At 34.9% G+C, this 19,216-nt stretch overlaps 1 protein-coding gene across 2 annotated transcripts in view; it reads left to right on the top strand.

The window, feature by feature from the left end:
* CRB1 (crumbs cell polarity complex component 1) overlaps positions 1-19,216 on the top strand; it is a gene marked incomplete at both ends in the record, with an annotated part of 205,497 nt that overhangs the window by 82,018 nt on the left and 104,263 nt on the right. For both annotated transcript variants that reach the window (XM_081299753.1, XM_081299752.1), the window contains one exon: positions 2,931-3,113. In XM_081299753.1, coding sequence (XP_081155879.1) covers positions 2,931-3,113 — 183 coding nt within the window. The remainder of the gene's footprint in view (positions 1-2,930; positions 3,114-19,216) is intronic.

Raw genomic sequence — 19,216 nt, 5'->3', positions numbered from 1 at the left:
CATGAATGGCAGTTTGGACTAGATAGACAATTCAGAACATCTTTGTACCCTATTCTCACTGCTGTGTATAAAGAAAAGATTGAGTACCACAAACTAATCTAAGAAAAGATCATTCCTTTGGATCTTAAACACTGCCACAGACTGCAATGGCAAGAATCTACTGTGTTAATTACCTAGAGTCCTCATTTCAAAAGTAATTAATTATGAGAAGTGTCAGTCGCCTTAAATGCTTACCTTAGAAGTTTTCTTGATTCCAAATGTGATTGGATGTGTTAAAACAAACCAACCTAATATAGGAACCCTGGGGCTTGATTTGGTATTAGATTGCTTTTTTGCACAGAGTTCTATCGAAAAACTTGTTTAAACTATTGAACGTAGTCTTGACTGAAGGAGTCTATTTATATCTGTGGTTAAACAGAATAGAAAATAAAATCCCCACAGGGCCTCAGTGGTGGAGACAGGAATGGCAAAACTATAAATCAGAAGCTTCTGAATGTTCAAGTTGGGAATGAGATAATGCATGAGCTGGAAAAGCAGAAAAGGATTTATGATGAGTCTAAATTACTTCCTAACCTGGCCTATGTACACGTCTTGTCTTAGAATGAAAAGGAAATTGAAAATAGTCCAAAATCCACTGAAGCACAACAAATAACAGTTTATAAAAACTTGCTGTGAAAACTATCATTTACTGAATATTTGTATATCCTTAAGTATGAAATCAATTATTTTGAAAGTAGACATTTAAATTTAAAAGATTCTGAGGACTCTTTAGCAGGAGCATCACAATAAAGGATTGTGAGATCATGATCTCACATGTTCTTTTAGTTTCTTTTCTCAACTATGTTTCTTCTTCAGATAGTTGAGAAAGGATCCCAGGGTCACATGTAACATATATATTATGCTGTTGAGCAATAGAATTTATGTTGTGGTTATTATTTGACATATGACCCCATTCAGGTTTTTACTAAAGTTTCAAAATGAGCAATCCCATTAGCTTCTCATCATTTGCTTAATAGTAGTCCATTCTCTGGTTTATGTAGTAAACCAGAATTATAATCTAATTTCTTATTTTCAATGACTAATTGGTACTGTTTTATGCTTTTTCAGGCATCAGTTAAAATCCACTGTTTACATCTTGCTCAGCATTGGAAGAGTAAATAAAATAAGTACAGTCTCTGTTGTGGTAGAGTGTATAGTTGGTTGAGAAAGGCAGCCATATATACAAATAAATACATAACTAAAGATTATTAAAGGAGCAACAAAAGAAAAGGATTTAGTGATATGAAAGAAAACAGAGGAACTTATTTAGATCTGTCCATGAGGGCAAGTAATTCTGAGAAAGTAATACAAGACAAAGTCTGAAAATTGGGTAAGAGTTGGCCACACAAAGGCTTGGAGAAGAATTTTCTAGAGGAGAGAAGAATACCTTTATGAAGGCCATAGGGTAAAAGACATTCCCTGGGAGGAAGGCGGAGAATGGGATTAAGTAGAAATATTGAAATGGAAAGGGTTCAGGTGATAAGTGCATTCTTAGATCATAGTAAGGATTTTGATTTTATCCTATGTGAAATGGGAAGTCATTGTATAATTTTAAAGTAAAAAAAATACTATAACATAAATTTTATAATTTTTAATTATAAATTTTGTTTTAAAATCATATTTCTCAGCAGACTTAAGTGACATTATAGAGGCCTTTAGGTGTATGGTAGGTTTAACTATATTCCTTTAAGAACTTTATACAGCTGTCTTGCAAAATAGCTGATATTATTTTATTATCCATCAGCATTATATTAGCATTCCAGTAAATTTTTATTTGGGAAATAGCACTACACATAACATATAAGTACTTGAAAGTCAATGAGAAAACCAGCCTAAAAATTAGGAAAAAGATATATAATGTTACTTGAGTCAATAAACAACCAAAAAAATGTTAAATTCAATAGTAACTGAGAAAAATGTAAACTAAAGTAAGATATTATTTTTTGTCCAACTTACTAATGACAAATTTTATATTTGCTGATAACTAATGTTTCCAAGGGTTTGGAGCCCTATATGTATTCATCTACTTGCTAGTTGGTAACAGGTAAGTGGTACAACTACTCTAGAAGCATTTGTCAATTTGTACTTAAATAAAATTGTACATAGCTTATGACCTAGAATTTCTGCTTTTAGGCCTAAACCCTAGAGTTTTGCTTAAACACTTACACATATGTCATATGTAATGATATTCATTGAAAAATTTGAATAGTAAAAACTGCATTAAAACCAATAAAAGGATGATTATGGCACATTCACGTTTTGGAGTAGTCGGAAATAGTTTAAAACTATGAGTTAGATCTCTCTTACTAACATGGATTCTGCAAGGGAATGAAAAAAGCAAGTTTCCGAATATAGTACAATTTGAGCTTGGTTAAAACATACACACCCACACAATAGAACTATATATGTAATTTACTTTTCTTTCTCACTGAATATTAGGAAATAACTATTTACCCTACTTTTGAGTTTTAAAATAATAATTTGGGTTTGGCTATGTGGATACTTCTGATTTTTAAGTAATTCTCTATACAATTTTTTTCTTGATAAAAACACATCAATTAGAATACTTGTTAAATTCAAGTAAATGAATGGTATTTTATTCATTTAATTAAATGTTCAGGTTAAATCAAGATTACCCTGAAGTCCTATTTTATTTCAGGCTTTATTAATCAAATCTTTTTTAAAAAAAATTGGCCAAATTAAGCAAGTGATTCCATTGCTACTGATATTTATTTCCACGTAACCTCCTCTTACCCGATTCCCCTGGCTAGCTCTTTGAGCATTGGCACCTTGCTAATTGGCGCCAGCACAGTGGTCAGCCTCTTTTCAGGCATATGCTCTATGATTTAAGAGCTTTGACTCAGCGGCTTCTCTGAACTTTCATCCTGCAGGATACACAGGTGCCCAGTGTGAGGTGGACATCAACGAATGCGAGAGTAACCCCTGCCAGTCTGATGGGGAATGCATAGAGCTGTCCTCAGAGAAACAATATGGTCGTATTGCTGGGCTGCCTTCTTCATTCAGCTACCTTGAAGCCTCGGGCTACGTTTGTATCTGTCAGCCTGGATTCACAGGTGAGGCCAAGGAGACAGGAAATGACTTTCTTCACTTGATGGCAGACTATGGATTTAACCAAATGGTGTATTAGCAGTAAAACCTGTGCTACATAAGCTGTGTTGCCATGGTGCAAAGGGTCCCCCTTGTGGGCTTGAGAAGAATCTTGGCTCACATCTCATAACTCCTCTGTGCAGGAGGAAAATGTTAACTATAGGAACAGAGGAAGTGTATAAAAGGGTAAATATTTTCATACACTTACGGGGAATTTCAGTATGTCATAAATTATTTACCTTGAAAAGCAAAAGTATTGGTATATTATGTTATTAATTTTCATGTTAGATTTTATGTGTTATTTGAATTTGCTAACAAAGTCACGGTACTTATTTCTACTTATATTGAAACCAATTATCTAGTTTCAAGTAATATTTTGCTACTATTCTATAGCTAAAGTCATTTCATACATCAAATTTAAATTTATGCTCTATCTTTATTTTTTTAAACCCAGAGGTTTCCAATGGACAATTGTGTTTGGGTCTGCTTAATGTTCTAAAAACTTTCAGAATTTTTGATACAGTCCCCAATTTGTTAATAAGCAGTAATTATCCATAATTGCATAGATATCGGTGAGAAAATAAATTATAATTTAGATTTCTACCTTATTTTTTTCTCAATAGGTTAGTGAGAGACACTTCAGGAAAATATTTTAGTTTTTATTGGGGATTTCTGAGAAAAGTAATAAGGGATAAGTGAAAATGGGTGGGTTACTCTATTTACACCTGGGATTTTCTTTTAATATTTCAGCTTTAAAGGTTAATGAATTTGTTTTGCGGTAGTGTTTGTGTAAGGTTGCTGAAGAAAATGTTTATTTGCTCATGTGCTGTCCTCTTTATGAGAACACATAGAAGAAGACCTCTCCAGTGTCAATATCAGGATAAATGGTATTTTCCTTCCACACCTTTTACCTTACATTTTAAAGGCATGCAAACAAAATTTGATAAATGACAAACATGAAATAAATTTTGTAATGCATATTTCCCAATAATGTAAGCCGCTACAAATAACGATGATGTAGCTAGATGTCTAAACATGTTTCTATAGAGACATAAATGTCTTTCTGTTATATATTTTATCTCACCCCTAGGAATATTTCAATTTCCTGTTTCTGTTTCTTAATATTATCTCTTTTTTCTTCTTTCTTTCCAAGTTATTTGATTTTGGTACAGTGTATGCATTGTTTTTTAGTTAAATCTTTCTTAGAACAAGGTAGGGGTGACTATAATTTGTTTCTAAAATATTTGGTTTAGGTATAGAGAGAGGATTCTATCACAGCAGAGGATATGGTTAATATTGCCTTATCAGATAAAAGGGCACAGATGACCAACAGATTCAAACAGAACAGGCAGTAGAATATGCTAGAAAAGTGTGTTGGATTTGATTTCTGAAGGGCTGCCAAAAATGATTAAATGAATTAAGAGGTTCTGATTGACCACATCTCTGTGGCTTAATGAAATTGTTTATTTTCACACATGTGAACTCCCAAAAAATGGGTTCCAATCATCAGTTGCCTTCCAACGGTGATTCAGAGTCACAGCCTCTTCTCTTTTTTCCCTCCCTTTTCAAACTCAACTTCTGAATTTATTGTCGTCTTTTGCAGCAAGTTGCTGGAGAAGGAAGGAAAGTAGAATATGAAACCTGGAGGTTTTACGAGTGGAGCCCCATGAGTAATGGGACTCGTCTACCCTCCTTCCATTGATTAAAATTTAGTCATACAACCACATTTTACTGTAGTGAAGACTGAAAAATCTAGTCTTACCTAAAATAAAGAGAAAACAAATTTCATGAACATGAATTTCATGTATTGTTCATTCCATGAACTTCAATTTGACACAAAAGCTGAAACTGGCAGACTGGGGATACAAAGATGAATCCTCTAAGTATTCTCCTACTTACTTACTATATAATGATATATATATATATATATATATATATATATATATATATATATATATATTAATATGTTAATGATATGTATATATCATTAATGTGTATACTAATATACATACACATAAAGATATATATTCACACACTATATATGTACATAAACAACTATATATATACTTATATATACTGTTAAATATATATAACTATAATAGTTAAAATTATGGTATGTATGTGTATATATACAGAATATATATACAATATATAAACTGTATGTATGTACATATATGAATATATATACATGAATATGCTTGAATGTGTTTTTTTATGTTTTTCAAAGTATGACTAAGTATAAGAATTTTAAACATATTTTGTGTACTTTTATATATTCATGCCCTGCTTTAGGAAATGTTAGGCAGTTACCTAGTTGCTGTTATTGATTTTATTGATATGCAAAATGGAGAAAAGGGAATCTTAAAAGATTGTATCCTCAATCTCTCTTCTCCAAAACACAAACAAGGTCCCAATCTCCTCTCTAAGCACCTAGGCCTTGGTTATGTTACCCAGATGTCCTAGAGTGAGCCTGATTCTGCTGGTGATATTCTGTGCCAGTATTTTACATTTTTATATTTTTTAAAAAAGAAATCAAAGTGTTTTCTGAATGAAAAACAAGGAATAAAACAATTGCTTTAACTTTTCATTAACATGCTCTCTCCAAAAATAATTCTATGTTTGATATTGAAGGTCACGAACATGGGGGGAAATGGAAAGTTTGGGACAGGTATATATGTCAGCTTTCACATGTATTTCCAAAAACTTAAAATTCAAAAATGTTATATGTGCTCACATATTCAGCACTCTAACTTAAGCTAGAGCACACTTCTGAGAACTGATAATAACAATATTGTAAAGCTTAATTATATTTTTATGGCCCATGCCATCTGTGCATTTGTTCTGCTTAAAATAGTAGTAGAGAATTCAAGAAAAAAACAATACATTTAATTTGCAGTGCAATGGTCTTATCACAAATGCATCAAGGCAAATTATCTCATCATTTCAGATCCTGTTTTGTATTGTGGATTTTGTCTCTGAAAATGGAAAAACTTCTCAGTTACTAACAAAAAAAAATGTGGTTGATTCAAACAGAAGATACAAAATTCCTGTTTTCATTTCTTAAACAAATTCTAATTTAGATAAAAGAAACACTAGTATTGTTTGATATATAATAATATAGACTTGAAGATCATTTTTGCTATCGAAAAATTAAGAGTTTCCAAATCACCATATAAATTTGTATATCCATGTTTTAGATTATCTGCATCAAAGAGTTCAAGTTTTTACTGACAATATCAGTTCATTTCCTTAACTGTTTAAGCCCTAATTTCAACTAGTACAGCAATACGAATGACCCAAGAGGTGATGCTGGGTTTTCCCACAGGTGAGAAAGAAAGTGTGAGCAATAAAGTTACGGAATCAGCTAACTTATAACTTTCTCTTAAGAAAACCACAGTAAAAATAATGTTAAAGAATATTTTTAATCAAAAAAAAAATTATAAGCTGCTCTTTTGGATTTCTCATGCCTAAGGTCTCCAATATAGTATAACTACTTGAATAAGTGTGCAAGGAGAGTTGTTATTGGCATTCACAATCTTACTTGAAATTAAAATGTAACTAATTTTCCTCATTTTTCATTGCTTGTAAAATTAAAATATAGACTTTCCTTTATCTGCACACCCTCTTAGTCTTTAAAATATCTGAAGCCTGACTACAGCTCTGTGAAAAGAGGTTCTTGATTGGTGGATTTTATTTAATTTTCTACTGTGTAATGATTGTCTCATTTATATACATTGTCATTGAATATTTTCAGTATTTGAGTAAAAATTATTTGAGTGGAAGAAGATAAGCTCAATATTGGTAATTGCTTGTGTTGATTACCCAGAATCAGGAATCCTGAGTAGGAAAGCATGTGCATACAACTTGATGCTAACTGGAACAAAATATGAAAAAGCATGGTAGAAACTAGATTTTAAGTACTTTTAACAGGATTTCAATACAGGGTCTCTTCAAGAGAAGTCTTCAGAGGCCTATTAAGTGTATGGTAGACTGTAGTTGCTTCTAGGGAAGTGCAGTGCCTCCTGAAAAACCCAAGGTTCCCTTGTTCACTTACTCACTTACAAATATTTGTTAACTGCCTGGTATGTGCAAAGGACTGTTTATTACTCTGTAATGATTCTAAAGCACACAAAGCATGATCCCTGTCTCCAAGAAAGAGTTTATTATGGTAATTGATATACCACACTTCAGTATCTGCAGACTTGTATTATAGTTCCAACTCTGCCACTTACTAATTGTCTGACATTAAGCAAGTATTTTATTATAATTTTAAGCCCCTCTTTTCTCAACTTAAGTGGGATAATAATCAAAATACCTACCTTGTTCTAAAATTGAATGATAAAATACACATGAATTACCCAACATAATAACTCATCAGTACACAGTTTATGTTAGCTACAACAATAATTGATTATTGCTACAGTAATAGTCATTGTTACTGCAATCTGGTTTGGGAAACAAGATTTATAACTGATGGATTATAGGTCAAACTATTAATCATTACTGTGCTCTAGGAAATAAGACTTCTTTGATCATACTATATAAATAAAGTACATGTGCCTGCTCCCTCAGCAAGCTGTTTGTTGCCTTCCATGCACTTATCACATCTTTAGTCTTCATGTCCAGCTTCTTATAGCCTTACCTACTATATTGTAAGCTCTTTTAGAACCGGAACCATGTTTCTTTTACTCCTTCTTTGTGTCCGAAACACATAGTATAGTGCCTCATTCAGTAAACATTTGTTGAATACATGCTACAGAAGGAGGAAATTATCATAGGCCAGCACGATCAGAGAGAGCATAGTCAGCATCAGAGGATGAGATTTGTAATTGATCTTGGAAACTGGATGGACAAAAAGAGGCAAGAATGCATTTTGGGTTGGGTTTGTGGAAAGCATAATATGTTGATCACCATCAAATAACTAAAACACAATGAACACACACCATAAGAATGAAGTCACTTTTTTTTCCCGTTTTTTATTTTATTGGTTGTTCACAACATTACAAAGCTCTTAACATATCATATTTCATACATTAGATTGAAGTGGGTTATGAACCCCCAATTTTACCCCAAATGCAGATTGCAGAATCACGTCGGTTACACATCCACAATTTTACATAATGCCCTATTAGTAATTGTTGTATTCTGCTACCTTTCCTATCCCCTACTATCCCCCCTCCCCTCCCCTCCCATCTTCTCTCTCTACCCCATCTACTGTAATTCATTTCTCTCCTTGTTTATTTTCCCATTCCCCTCACAACCTCTTATATGTAATTTTGTATAGCAATGAGGGTCTCCCTTCATTTCCATGCAATTTCCCTTTTCTCTCCCTTTCCCTCCCATCTCATGTCTCTGTTTAATGTTAATCTTTTCTTCCTACTCTTCCTCCCTGCTCTGTTCATAGTTGCTCTCATTATATCAAAGAAGACATTTGGTATTTATTTTTCAGGGATTGGCTAGCTTCACTAAGCATAATCTGCTCTAGTGCCATCCATTTCCCTGCAAATTCTATGATTTTGTCATTTTTTATTGCTGCATAGTACTCCATTGTGTATAGATGCCACATTTTTTATCCATTCATCTATTGAAGGGCATCTGGGTTGGTTCCACAGTCTAGCTATTGTGAATTGTGCTGCTATGAACATCGATGTGGCAGTATCCCTGTAGCATGCTCTTTCAAGGTCCTCAGGGAATAGTCCGAGAAGGGCAATAGCAGGGTCAAATGGTGGTTCCATTCCCAGCTTTCCCAGGAATCTCCAAACTGCTTTCCAAATTGGCCGCACCAATTTGCAGTCCCACCAGCAATGTACAAGTGTACCCTTTTCTCCACATCCTCGCCAGCACTTGTTGTTGTTTGACTTCATAGTGGCTGCCAATCTTACTGGAGTGAGATGGTATCTTAGGGTGGTTTTGATTTGCATTTCTCTGACTGCTAGAGATGGAGAGCATTTTTTCATGTACTTGTTGATTGATTGTATATCCTCCTCTGAGAAGTGTCTGTTCAGGTCCTTGGCCCATTTGTTGATTGGGTTATTTGTTATCTTATTGTCTAATTTTTTGAGTTCTTTGTATACTCTGGATATTAGGGCTCTATCTGAAGTGTGAGGAGTAAAAATTTGTTCCCAGGATGTAGGTTCCCTATTTACCTCTCTTATTGTTTCTCTTGCTGAGAAAAAACTTTTTAGTTTAAGTAAGTCCCATTTGTTGATTCTTGTTATTAACTCTTGTGGTATGGGTGTCCTATTAAGGAATTTGGAGCCCGACCCCACAATATATAGATCGGAGCCAACTTTTTCTTCTATCAGGTGCAGAGCCTCTGATTTGATATCAAGCTCCTTGATCCATTTTGAGTTAACTTTTGTGCATGGCGAGAGAAAGGGATTCAGTTTCATTTTATTGCATATGGATTTCCAGTTTTCCCAACACCATTTGTTGAAGATGCTATCCTTCCTCCATTGCATGCTTTTAGCCCCTTTATCAAATATAAGATAGTTGTAACTTTGTGGATTAGTCTCTGTGTCCTCTATTCTATACCATTGGTCCACCCGCCTGTTTTGGTACCAGTACCATGCTGTCTTTGTCACTGTTGCTCTGTAATATAGTTTGAAATCTGGTATCACTATACCGCCTGATTCACACTTCCTGCTTAGAATTGCTTTTGCTATTCTGGGTCTTTTATTTTTCCATATGAATTTCATGATTGCTTTATATATTTCTACAAGAAATGCCGTTGAGATTTTGATTGGCATTGCATTAAACCTATAGAGAACTTTTGGTAATATCACCATTTTGATAATGTTAGTTCTGCCTATCCATGAACAGGGTATATTTTTCCATCTTCTAAGATCTTCTTCTACTTCTCTCTTTAGGGTTCTGTAGTTTTCACTGTATAAATCTTTCACCTCTTTTGTTAGGTTGATTCCCAAGTATTTTATTTTTTTTGAGGATATTGTGAATGGAATGTTTTTCCTCATTTCCGTTTCAGAAGTTTTGTCGCTGATATACAGAAATGCCTTTGATTTATGTGTGTTGATTTTATATCCTGCCACTTTGCTGAATTCATTTATTAGCTCTAATAGTTTCTTTGTAGACCCTTTTGGGTCTTCTAGGTATAGAATCATGTCATCTGCAAATAGTGATAATTTAAGTTCTTCTTTTCCTATTTTTATGCCTTTAATTTCTTTCGTCTGTCTAATTGCTCTGGCCAGTGTTTCGAGAACTATATTGAATTGAAGTGGTGATAGAGGGCATCCCTGTCTTGTTCCAGATTTTAGAGGGAATGCCTTTAACTTTTGTCCATTCAGAATGATGCTAGCCTGAGTCTTAGCATAGATAGCTTTTACAATGTCAGGGTAAGTTCCTGTTATCCCTAGTTTTTCTAATGTTTTGAACATAAAGGGATGCTGTACTTTGTTGAATGCTTTCTCTGCGTCTATCGAGATGATCATATGGTTCTTATCTTTAAGTCTATTGATGTGGTGAATAACATTTATTGATTTCCGTATATTGAACCAGCCTTGCATCCCAGGGATGAATCCTACTTGATCATGGTGCACAATTTTTTTGATGTGTTTTTGTATTCGATTCGCCAGAATTTTATTGAGGATTTTTGCATCTAGGTTCATTAGAGATATTGGTCTGTAGTTTTCTTTCTTTGAGGTGTCTTTGTCTGGTTTCGGAATCAGGGTGATGTTGGCCTCATAGAATGAATTTGGAAGAGCTCCCTCTTTTTCTATTTCCTGAAATAACTTGAAAAGTATTGGTATTAATTCTTCTTTAAAGCTTTTGTAAAACTCTGCTATATACCCATCCGGTCCTGGGCTTTTCTTGGTTGGTAGTCTTTTGATGGCTTCTTCAATTTCATCCATTGATATTGGTCTGTTCAAATTGTGTGTATCCTCCTGACTCAGTCTGGGCAAATCATATGACTTAAGAAATTTATCGATGTCTTCACTATCTTCTATTTTATTGGAGTATAAGGATTCAAAATAATTTCTGATTATCTTCTGTATTTCTGAAGTGTCTGTTGTGATATTGCCTTTTTCATCCCATATGCTAGTAATTTGAGTTCTCTCTCTTCTTCTCTTCATTAGCATGGCTAAAGGTCTGTCGATCTTATTTATTTTTTCGAAGAACCAACTTTTAGTTTTGTTAATTTTTTCAATAGTTTATTTTGTTTCAATTTCATTGATTTCCGCTCTGATTTTAATTATTTCTTGCCTTCTGCTGCATTTGCTGTTGTTTTGCTCTTCCTTTTCTAGGGCTTTGAGATGAAGTGTGAGCTCATTTATTTGTTGGTTTTTTCTTTTTTTTGAGGAATGACCACCAGGCGATGAATTTTCCTCTTAAAACTGCTTTCATTGTGTCCCATAGATTCCGATATGTTGTGTCTGTATTTTCATTTATCTCTAAGAATTTTTTGATTTCCTCCTTTATGTCTTCTGTAACCCATTGATCATTCAGTAACATATTGTTCATTTTCCATATGATGTAGGATTTTTCCTTCCTTCTTTTATCATTGATTTCCAGTTTCATTCCATTATGATCAGATAAAATGCATGGTATTATCTCCACCCCTTTATATTTACTGAGGGTTGCCCTATGGCATAATATATGGTCTATTTTTGAGAAGGATCCATGTGCTGCTGAGAAAAAAGTATATCCATTTGATGATGGTTGATATATTCTATATATGTCAGTTAAGTCTAGGTTATTGATTGTGATATTGAGTTCTATAGTTTCTTTATTCAACTTTTGTTTGGAGGATCTGTCCAATGGTGAGAGAGGTGTGTTGAAGTCACCCATAATTATTGTGTTGTGGTCTATTTGATTCTTGAACTTGAGGAGAATTTGTTTTATGAATGTCGCAGCACCATTATTTGGTGCATAAATATTGATAATTGTTATGTCTTGTTGGTGAATGGTTCCTTTTAACAGTATATAATGTCCTTCTTTATCCCTTTTGATTAACTTAGTCTTGAAGTCGATTTTATTCGATATGAGGATGGCCACCCCTGCTTGCTTACGAGGACCGTGTGCGTGGTATATTTTTTCCCATCCTTTCACCTTCAGCCTGTGTATGTCTTTTCCAATCAGATGTGTCTCCTGGAGGCAGCATATTGTTCGATTTGTTTTTTTTAATCCATGATACCAGCCTATGTTGCTTTATTGGAGAGTTTAAGCCATTAACATTCAGAGTTACTATTGATATATGGTTTGTACTTCCATCCATGTTTGATTATTCATCCTTTTTTTAAAAAATTTAGTTTGTTTCTCCATGATTATCTTTCCCCTCACCCTCTGTCTTTACTGAGGCACTTCCCACTGATGGTTTTGGTTATTGTTTTTCATTTCTTCCTCGTGTAGCGTTTTGCTCAAAATGCTTTGCAATGCTGGTTTTCTGGCTGCAAATTCTTTTAACTTTTGTTTATCATGAAAGGTTTTTATTTCGTTGTCATACCTGAAGCTTAATTTTGCTGGATACAGAATTCTTGGTTGGCATCCATTGTCTTTCAGTGTTTGAAATACATTGTTCCATGACCTTCTTGCTTTCAGTGTCTCTGATGAAAAATCCATTGTTAACCTTATTGGTTTACCCCTGAATGTAATCTGTCTCCTTTCTGTTGTAGCTTTTAATATTTTCTCTTTGTTCTGTATATTGGATATCTTCATAACAATGTGTCTTGGCGTTGGTCTACTGTGATTTTGTGTGCTCAGTGTCCTGTATGCATCTTCAATTTGTATATCTGTTTCCTTTTTTATTTCTGGAAAGTTTTCTGTAATTATTTCATTCAGCAGGTTACTCATTCCCTTGGTTTGAATCTCTGTACCTTCTTCTATCCCAATGACTCGTAAGTTTGGTTTTTTTATGTTATCCCATAACTCTTGGATGTTTTTCTCGTGATTTTTTACCAGCCTTTCTGAGTTGGCTAGACTGTTTTCAAGATGATATATTTTGTCTTCATTATCTGTCGTTCTGGCTTCTATTTGCTCCACTCTGTTAGTGATACTCTCAATTGAGTTTTTAATTTGGTTTATCATTTCCTTCATTTCTAGAATTATTGTTTGATTATTTTTTATAATCTCTATCTCCTGATAAAGATGCTTAACTTCTTCTTTTATCTGTTTATGTAATTCATTCTCAATGTTCTTTCGCTGCTTGAATTTGCTGTCTTGTATCCTCTTTAAGGTTCCATTCCATCTGTCTAAGGTGTTCCTTGAGTTCTTTACATGACCATTTTTCTGATGACTCTAGGTCCTCCTGAATATTTGGGCTGTCCTGCATTGTTTGTACTCCTTTTCTTCCTTGCTTTTTGAAGCTGCTCATGTTACTTCTTGTTCTGTTTGACTGCTGAGTTACTGTTTACTCCTATAAATTTATTTGATGCTTGGGAGGAAAGGTATTAGAAGGGAAGGGAAGAAGTCACTAAAGAGAATGAGAGTAAGCAGGTAGAATTCAAGGAAGGGGGGATAAGATAATTGAAAAGAAATGAAAAGACAAAAGAAGAAAAAAATAGGAATTTAAAAGAGAAAAAAAATTAAAAAAAAATAATAAAAAAATTAAAATTAAAATTAGAAGAAAAAAAATTTAAAAAATTGTAAAAAAAATTTAAAAAAAACAACAAGAAAGAAAAATGAAAATGAAAGAAAAACCCAAATCAAAAAAAAAGAGAAAAGAAAAAAAGAAAAAAAAAACTAATAAATGCAGTCTTAGAGTTTGATTAACTTCCCTTCCAGTAGGTGGCGCTGTGCCCTCCATGCCAAGTTTCCCCTGTCAATATGCGGGAACCAATCACTGTGCAGCAGCTCCTCCCAGACTGGGCGAGTCTCCAATCCTGAGTGCCTAGGGCCTCCTCTTGTGTCTAGTCACTTCCCACTTTTCCTCTAGCCAGGCCCCTCTCACGGGTGCCGCTCACCACAATACTGGCTACACGCCAGGTCTGCTGCTCCCGGGAGCCCTGTTTTCATGAACGACTGGGCACACTCTTCCAGTTTGCCATTCCCTCAGACCCTAAGTTTGTAGAGCTTGGGGCTGAGAATCCTCAGCGAATTTTACTTGCCCTCCAGTAGCCATGCCCCCGGTAGCTGGTGCAAGAGACCTCAGCTGTCAGCCCTGGTGGGAGTGGTAGTTCCGCGACCAGGTCCCGCGCCACCTCTGATTCCCTCGGGCTGGCTCACGGGAGAGCTGGGAGGGGCCCTTAAGGTTTCCCTGATGTGTGGAGAGGGAAGGCTAGGGAATTACACACCTGTAGCCGCAGGTTTCAATGAAGTTATCTCCTCCGCCGCAGTCTGATGACCGAATATGTTTTTTAATTAAACCATTTAAGTGATAATAGTAGATTTACATAAAGTAATAAGAAATAGAACAGGGAATCCCATGTATAGTTCACCCAGTTTTCCCAATGGACTATTTTCCATTCTCATCAGCAATGTATTAGTGAGTGATCCAATTTGTTCACATCCTAACATTTGGTTATTATTTTTTTTAAGTTTAGGACATTCTGATAGATAGGCAGTGATATGCCATTGTGGTCTTAATTCGTGCCTAATAACTAGTACGTCGAACAACTTCTCCTGTGTTTATTTGATCTGTTTATCTTTTATAGCAAAATATCTTTTGCTCCTTTCTAACTGGATTGTTCTCTTTACTCATAAGTAATTTTCCACACACTGACCCTAAGTATTTTTTGTTAAGTTTATACTAAATATACACTTTTATTTATTACTTTCTTTGGGGTGATTATAAATAATGTTGTGTTTTATTCAGTTTCTATATATTCCTTTGTTAGTGTTGGGGAGATAATCTCCTCTAGTGGTCTTTGATCTCTTTGACTCCCACTTAGCTGCATAGCAATGGGCCTTAAGCCTGTAATACTTCCTGGTGGAGAGAATTGTAATGCATTCCACTGTGAGGTATATATATATATATATATATATATATATATATATATATATACACGCTCTGCTGTTGTTGGGTAGAGTGTTCTATATTTGTCAACTAGATTATGTTCTATATTTGTCAACTAGATTATCTACATGATCAGATCCTCTATGTTGGTGCTGATTTTTTTGGTCAAATTTATGAGCATAATGTGGCTCACAGTGATGCCTTATTATCTTATAATAGCTATAGGATTTGTAGTGATTTCTCTGATTCATTCCTGATGTTGATGGTCTATATCGTCTCTCTCCATTTGTTGTAAGCTTATTAATTTCATTGATTTTTATTTTTAAAGAACAAGTTTATTGTTTCATTAATTTTTTTTCTGTTACCAGTTTTCAATTTCATTGATTTTTGTTCCTTATTATTGCCTTCTTTCAGTTTGCTTCAGGTTTATTTTTCTTTTAGTTTTTTTTTTTATTGCAAGGATTTAGCAGTATAAATTTAACTCAACACTGCTTTTGCTGCATCCCACATATTTTCACATGCCACACTTTCATTTTAATTTGGTTCTATGTATTTTCAACATTTTCTTTGAGGCTTTTTCTTTGATCCATGTATTATTTAGCAATAGGGAACAGAAAGTATTATAATGTTTATTTTAATCATTATATATAGTTTAGAAAACTTATATTTTTACCTATATTTTTGTTCTCCCCATTGTTTTTTTTTTCTTTTTTCTCATGTCATTGAGATTCTTCTTTTGTAATTTTATGTTAAAAAACATTCCTTTAGTCAAATTTAAGGATAGGTATGTTAGTGACCATTTCTTTTAGTTTCCCTTAGTCTGAGATAGTCTTTATTGCCTATTCATTCTTTCTTTTTTGGGGGACACTCAACCACTGTGCCATATCCCCAGCTCTATTTTGTATGTTATTTAGACACAGGGTGTTAAGGTCTGTAAACAAGTCTGGATGGCGCCTGGCATTTTGCCAGAGGGAGTGGTTTGTGAAGTAACACCAGTGAGCCATTAAGTGTGGAGATTCCTTATTGGTTGAGTGCTGTATCTAGTTTATGTTAATTAAGATAAGCTGTGTGGAATGTACATATACCACTCCTGTCCTACAATAAACGGCTCCCACTCCTGCTGTATCAATGTACACAAGTTGTTTGTCATCCCCCAGTTATTTTGCTGCAGCCGGACTGCGGCAACAGGGTCTCAGTGAGTTGCTTAATGCCTCACGTTCTGAGGCTGGCTTTGAACTCTCAATCCTCCTGCTTCAGCCTCCCAAACCCCTGGGATTACAGGCGTGCACCACAGTGCCGGGCCCCTTCATTCTTGAAGGATAGTTAAATATAGAATTCATTATTGACTCTGTTTTTCTTTTAGAATTTGAAAAATCCACAGCACTTCTTTCTGTACCCCAAGGTTTCTAATGAGAAAACCTCTGCCATTGGAACTGGTGATCCCTACAAATGATACATTATTTCTTTCTGGCTAACTTTCTGTTTTATCTTTAGCATTTTTTCCCTTTTGTTCTTAATTTTTAGAAATTTGCTTCTGATATATGTTGGTGTTTATTTATTTGTGCTTATTCTACTTGGGATTTACTCAGTAAAATTTTCTTTACTGTAAAAATTCTACTTCATGAGAGAAAAGGTGTATTTAGGCTCATGTTTTAGAGGTTCAGTTGATCACATGGCACTGTTGCCTTTGGGCCTGGGTGAGGCAGTGAATTACGACAGGGAGGGTGTTGCAGAGGAGGTTCCCCATCTTATTGTGGCTGGGAAGGAAACCAAGAGCAAAGAGGAGGGGCTGGAGTCCTAATACCTCCTTCAAGAGCATGCTCCCAATTGCTTTCCTTCCTGTTGGCTCCACGGTATAAAGTTTCCACTCCCTCCTAATAGTTCTGTGGGCTGGTGACCACAGGTGTTTAAGGGACATTTATGTAAACCATAGCACTCAGCTTTTCAAATCTGTGAATTTGTGTCCTTTGCCAAATGGGGGAAATTTTTAGCTAATTTTCCTTCGACTATTAACTCCATTCTCTTTTTCTTCCACTTTTAGGACTCTGTTCATACAAATTTAGGGTCTTTTTTCCCATAGGTTTCTGAGGCTCTGATCATTTTTTTCTCTATATATTTTCTCTCTGTTGCTTGGATTGGGCAAATTCTAGTACTCTGTCCTCAAACTCACTGGTTCTTTCCTTTTTCATCTCCTCTCTATTATTAACCAATCCAGGAAGTTGTTTATTTTTTCTATTTTATTTTTCAATTCTGTAATTTCCAATTTTTCTTTTAATAATGTCTATTTCTTTGCTGATATTTTCTATTTTTCTTTCTTCTCGAGAGATTTATAATTGCTTATTGAATCATTTTCATGATGCTTGCTATAAAATTCTCCTCAGATAATGCTAACAGCGGATTCGTTTCAGTGTTGGCATCAGTTAATTTTCCTTTTTCCTTAAGTTGTGGTTTTCCTGATTCCAGCAATAATAGGTTATTTTTAGCTCTATTCCAGACATTTTAGATATGATGTTAGGGAATTTAGAATCGTACTTGAATTTTTAAATTTAGCAGGTAGTCACCTTCTTATGTTTGGAGATTAGGTCCTGGTCTACTTGTGTGGACTATGAATTAAGTCATCATTTAACCAGTCTTTGCAGTGGTATTTGATATTCTTAGTTTATCTTGTGCCACTGGGGCTCCCACTGGTCTCTTCTTATGGTCCCTGAGTGGTCAGAAGGTGTTGAGGGAGGGGAGTTTCAGGTCCATGAGAATGAGGAGGCCTCCTTGACTGGACATGTGTTTGGCTGGGCTTCTCTCAACCTCAGTGGGATGGAGAACATGTTTCAAGGAAGGTGCTTTCTGGGGTACAATCCCTTTTGTTGAGGTCCCCCAGGCCTTGATGGGGATGAAGAGCTTCAGAAACCTGCTAAGGAAGGAAAACACATCATCACATACCTGTCTGTTGTTGGGCATACTCCCCTTGGCCACATCTCTGGGTGGGGAAGTGAAGTCTCACCAGGAGAGGAGCTAAGCTGTTTCTCTAGTTGATTTTTTTCTAAACCAGCAGGGGTCTGCTTAATTCCCCTTGACAGGACTTGGGGGGCTCATTTTGTATTGTAGGCGAGACCCTGGTTCAGCCTGGAGGAGGAATGAGCCAATCTGAGCTGGCCTCTATGGGACACATTTTTGCGTTGGGCCGGTGTGATAAAAGCCCCGATGCTCTGTTGGTCTTCCAGTCCTAACAAGTTCACCTTCTTTTCTATGTTCAAAGTCTCTGCTGTTGTTACATACTGTTTGTATTGTGACTAGTGGGGAGGCAAAGGGTGAGAAGACAAGCCTACACTCCTGTCCAGAAGTCAAATTTTAAAATACCCAAGTATTATGATAAAAGAATCATTTTCTTTAATGGCTTTAGGGAGAAAAGCAGATGTTAACTTTCTTTTCATTTCCCCTATAATATCAAGATGAAAATATCATTTAATGTAATTGATGAGATCAATATACTTATTAATAGTAAATGTTACTATTTTTTCTTGCCTATACTCTAGAAATTTGGACATTCAGCTCTATTTTATCTTTATTTTTTATATATCCATTTTATTTCTTTTTTACAAAGAAAAGACATAATTTACTTTTCATACATTCTATCTATTTGAAGTTCTCTCATTTGTTAGATTAAAATAATTTTCCATTGTAATGAGAAATGTGCTCATGGATCATATATTTAATGACACAGCTTCACTTAAGGAAACCATCAGAATTGTTAAACATAGTAACAAACTGTTCCCAGTTTTTAAAGTTATCATTAGGAATGTGCTTCTTACTCCTCATTACTAGGGTGATTATCTTTAATATTAAAATATTTTCATAGTTCATGTAATTTTTCTAACTTCTTTTAATGCAAAACTGATAGACAGTGGAGTGGGAAAAATAACTGGGAGTCTGGGAAGATAACACTCAGAAAGATGGAGATAGAGGGAGCTCTATACCATGGAGAGTGAGCTGTAGTGAAAACAGGGGTGCAGGAGGTGGGATTCTAGTGAGAAGAACCAGAAACCCCTGAAGGAAATCAGCGTTTATTCAAGGTTTCTTCTGGGATTTCTAGGAAGTAAAACAAGTTATCATGACCCAAAGACTAAGCATCTCATTCAATGGATTACTTGAGAAAAATCTAAAGAT

This window comes from Spermophilus citellus (genome assembly GCF_964194105.1).
Source record: "Spermophilus citellus genome assembly, chromosome: 6".
NCBI classification, from domain to species: domain Eukaryota; kingdom Metazoa; phylum Chordata; class Mammalia; order Rodentia; family Sciuridae; genus Spermophilus; species Spermophilus citellus.
This window is presented reverse-complemented; position numbering and strand designations above follow the sequence as displayed.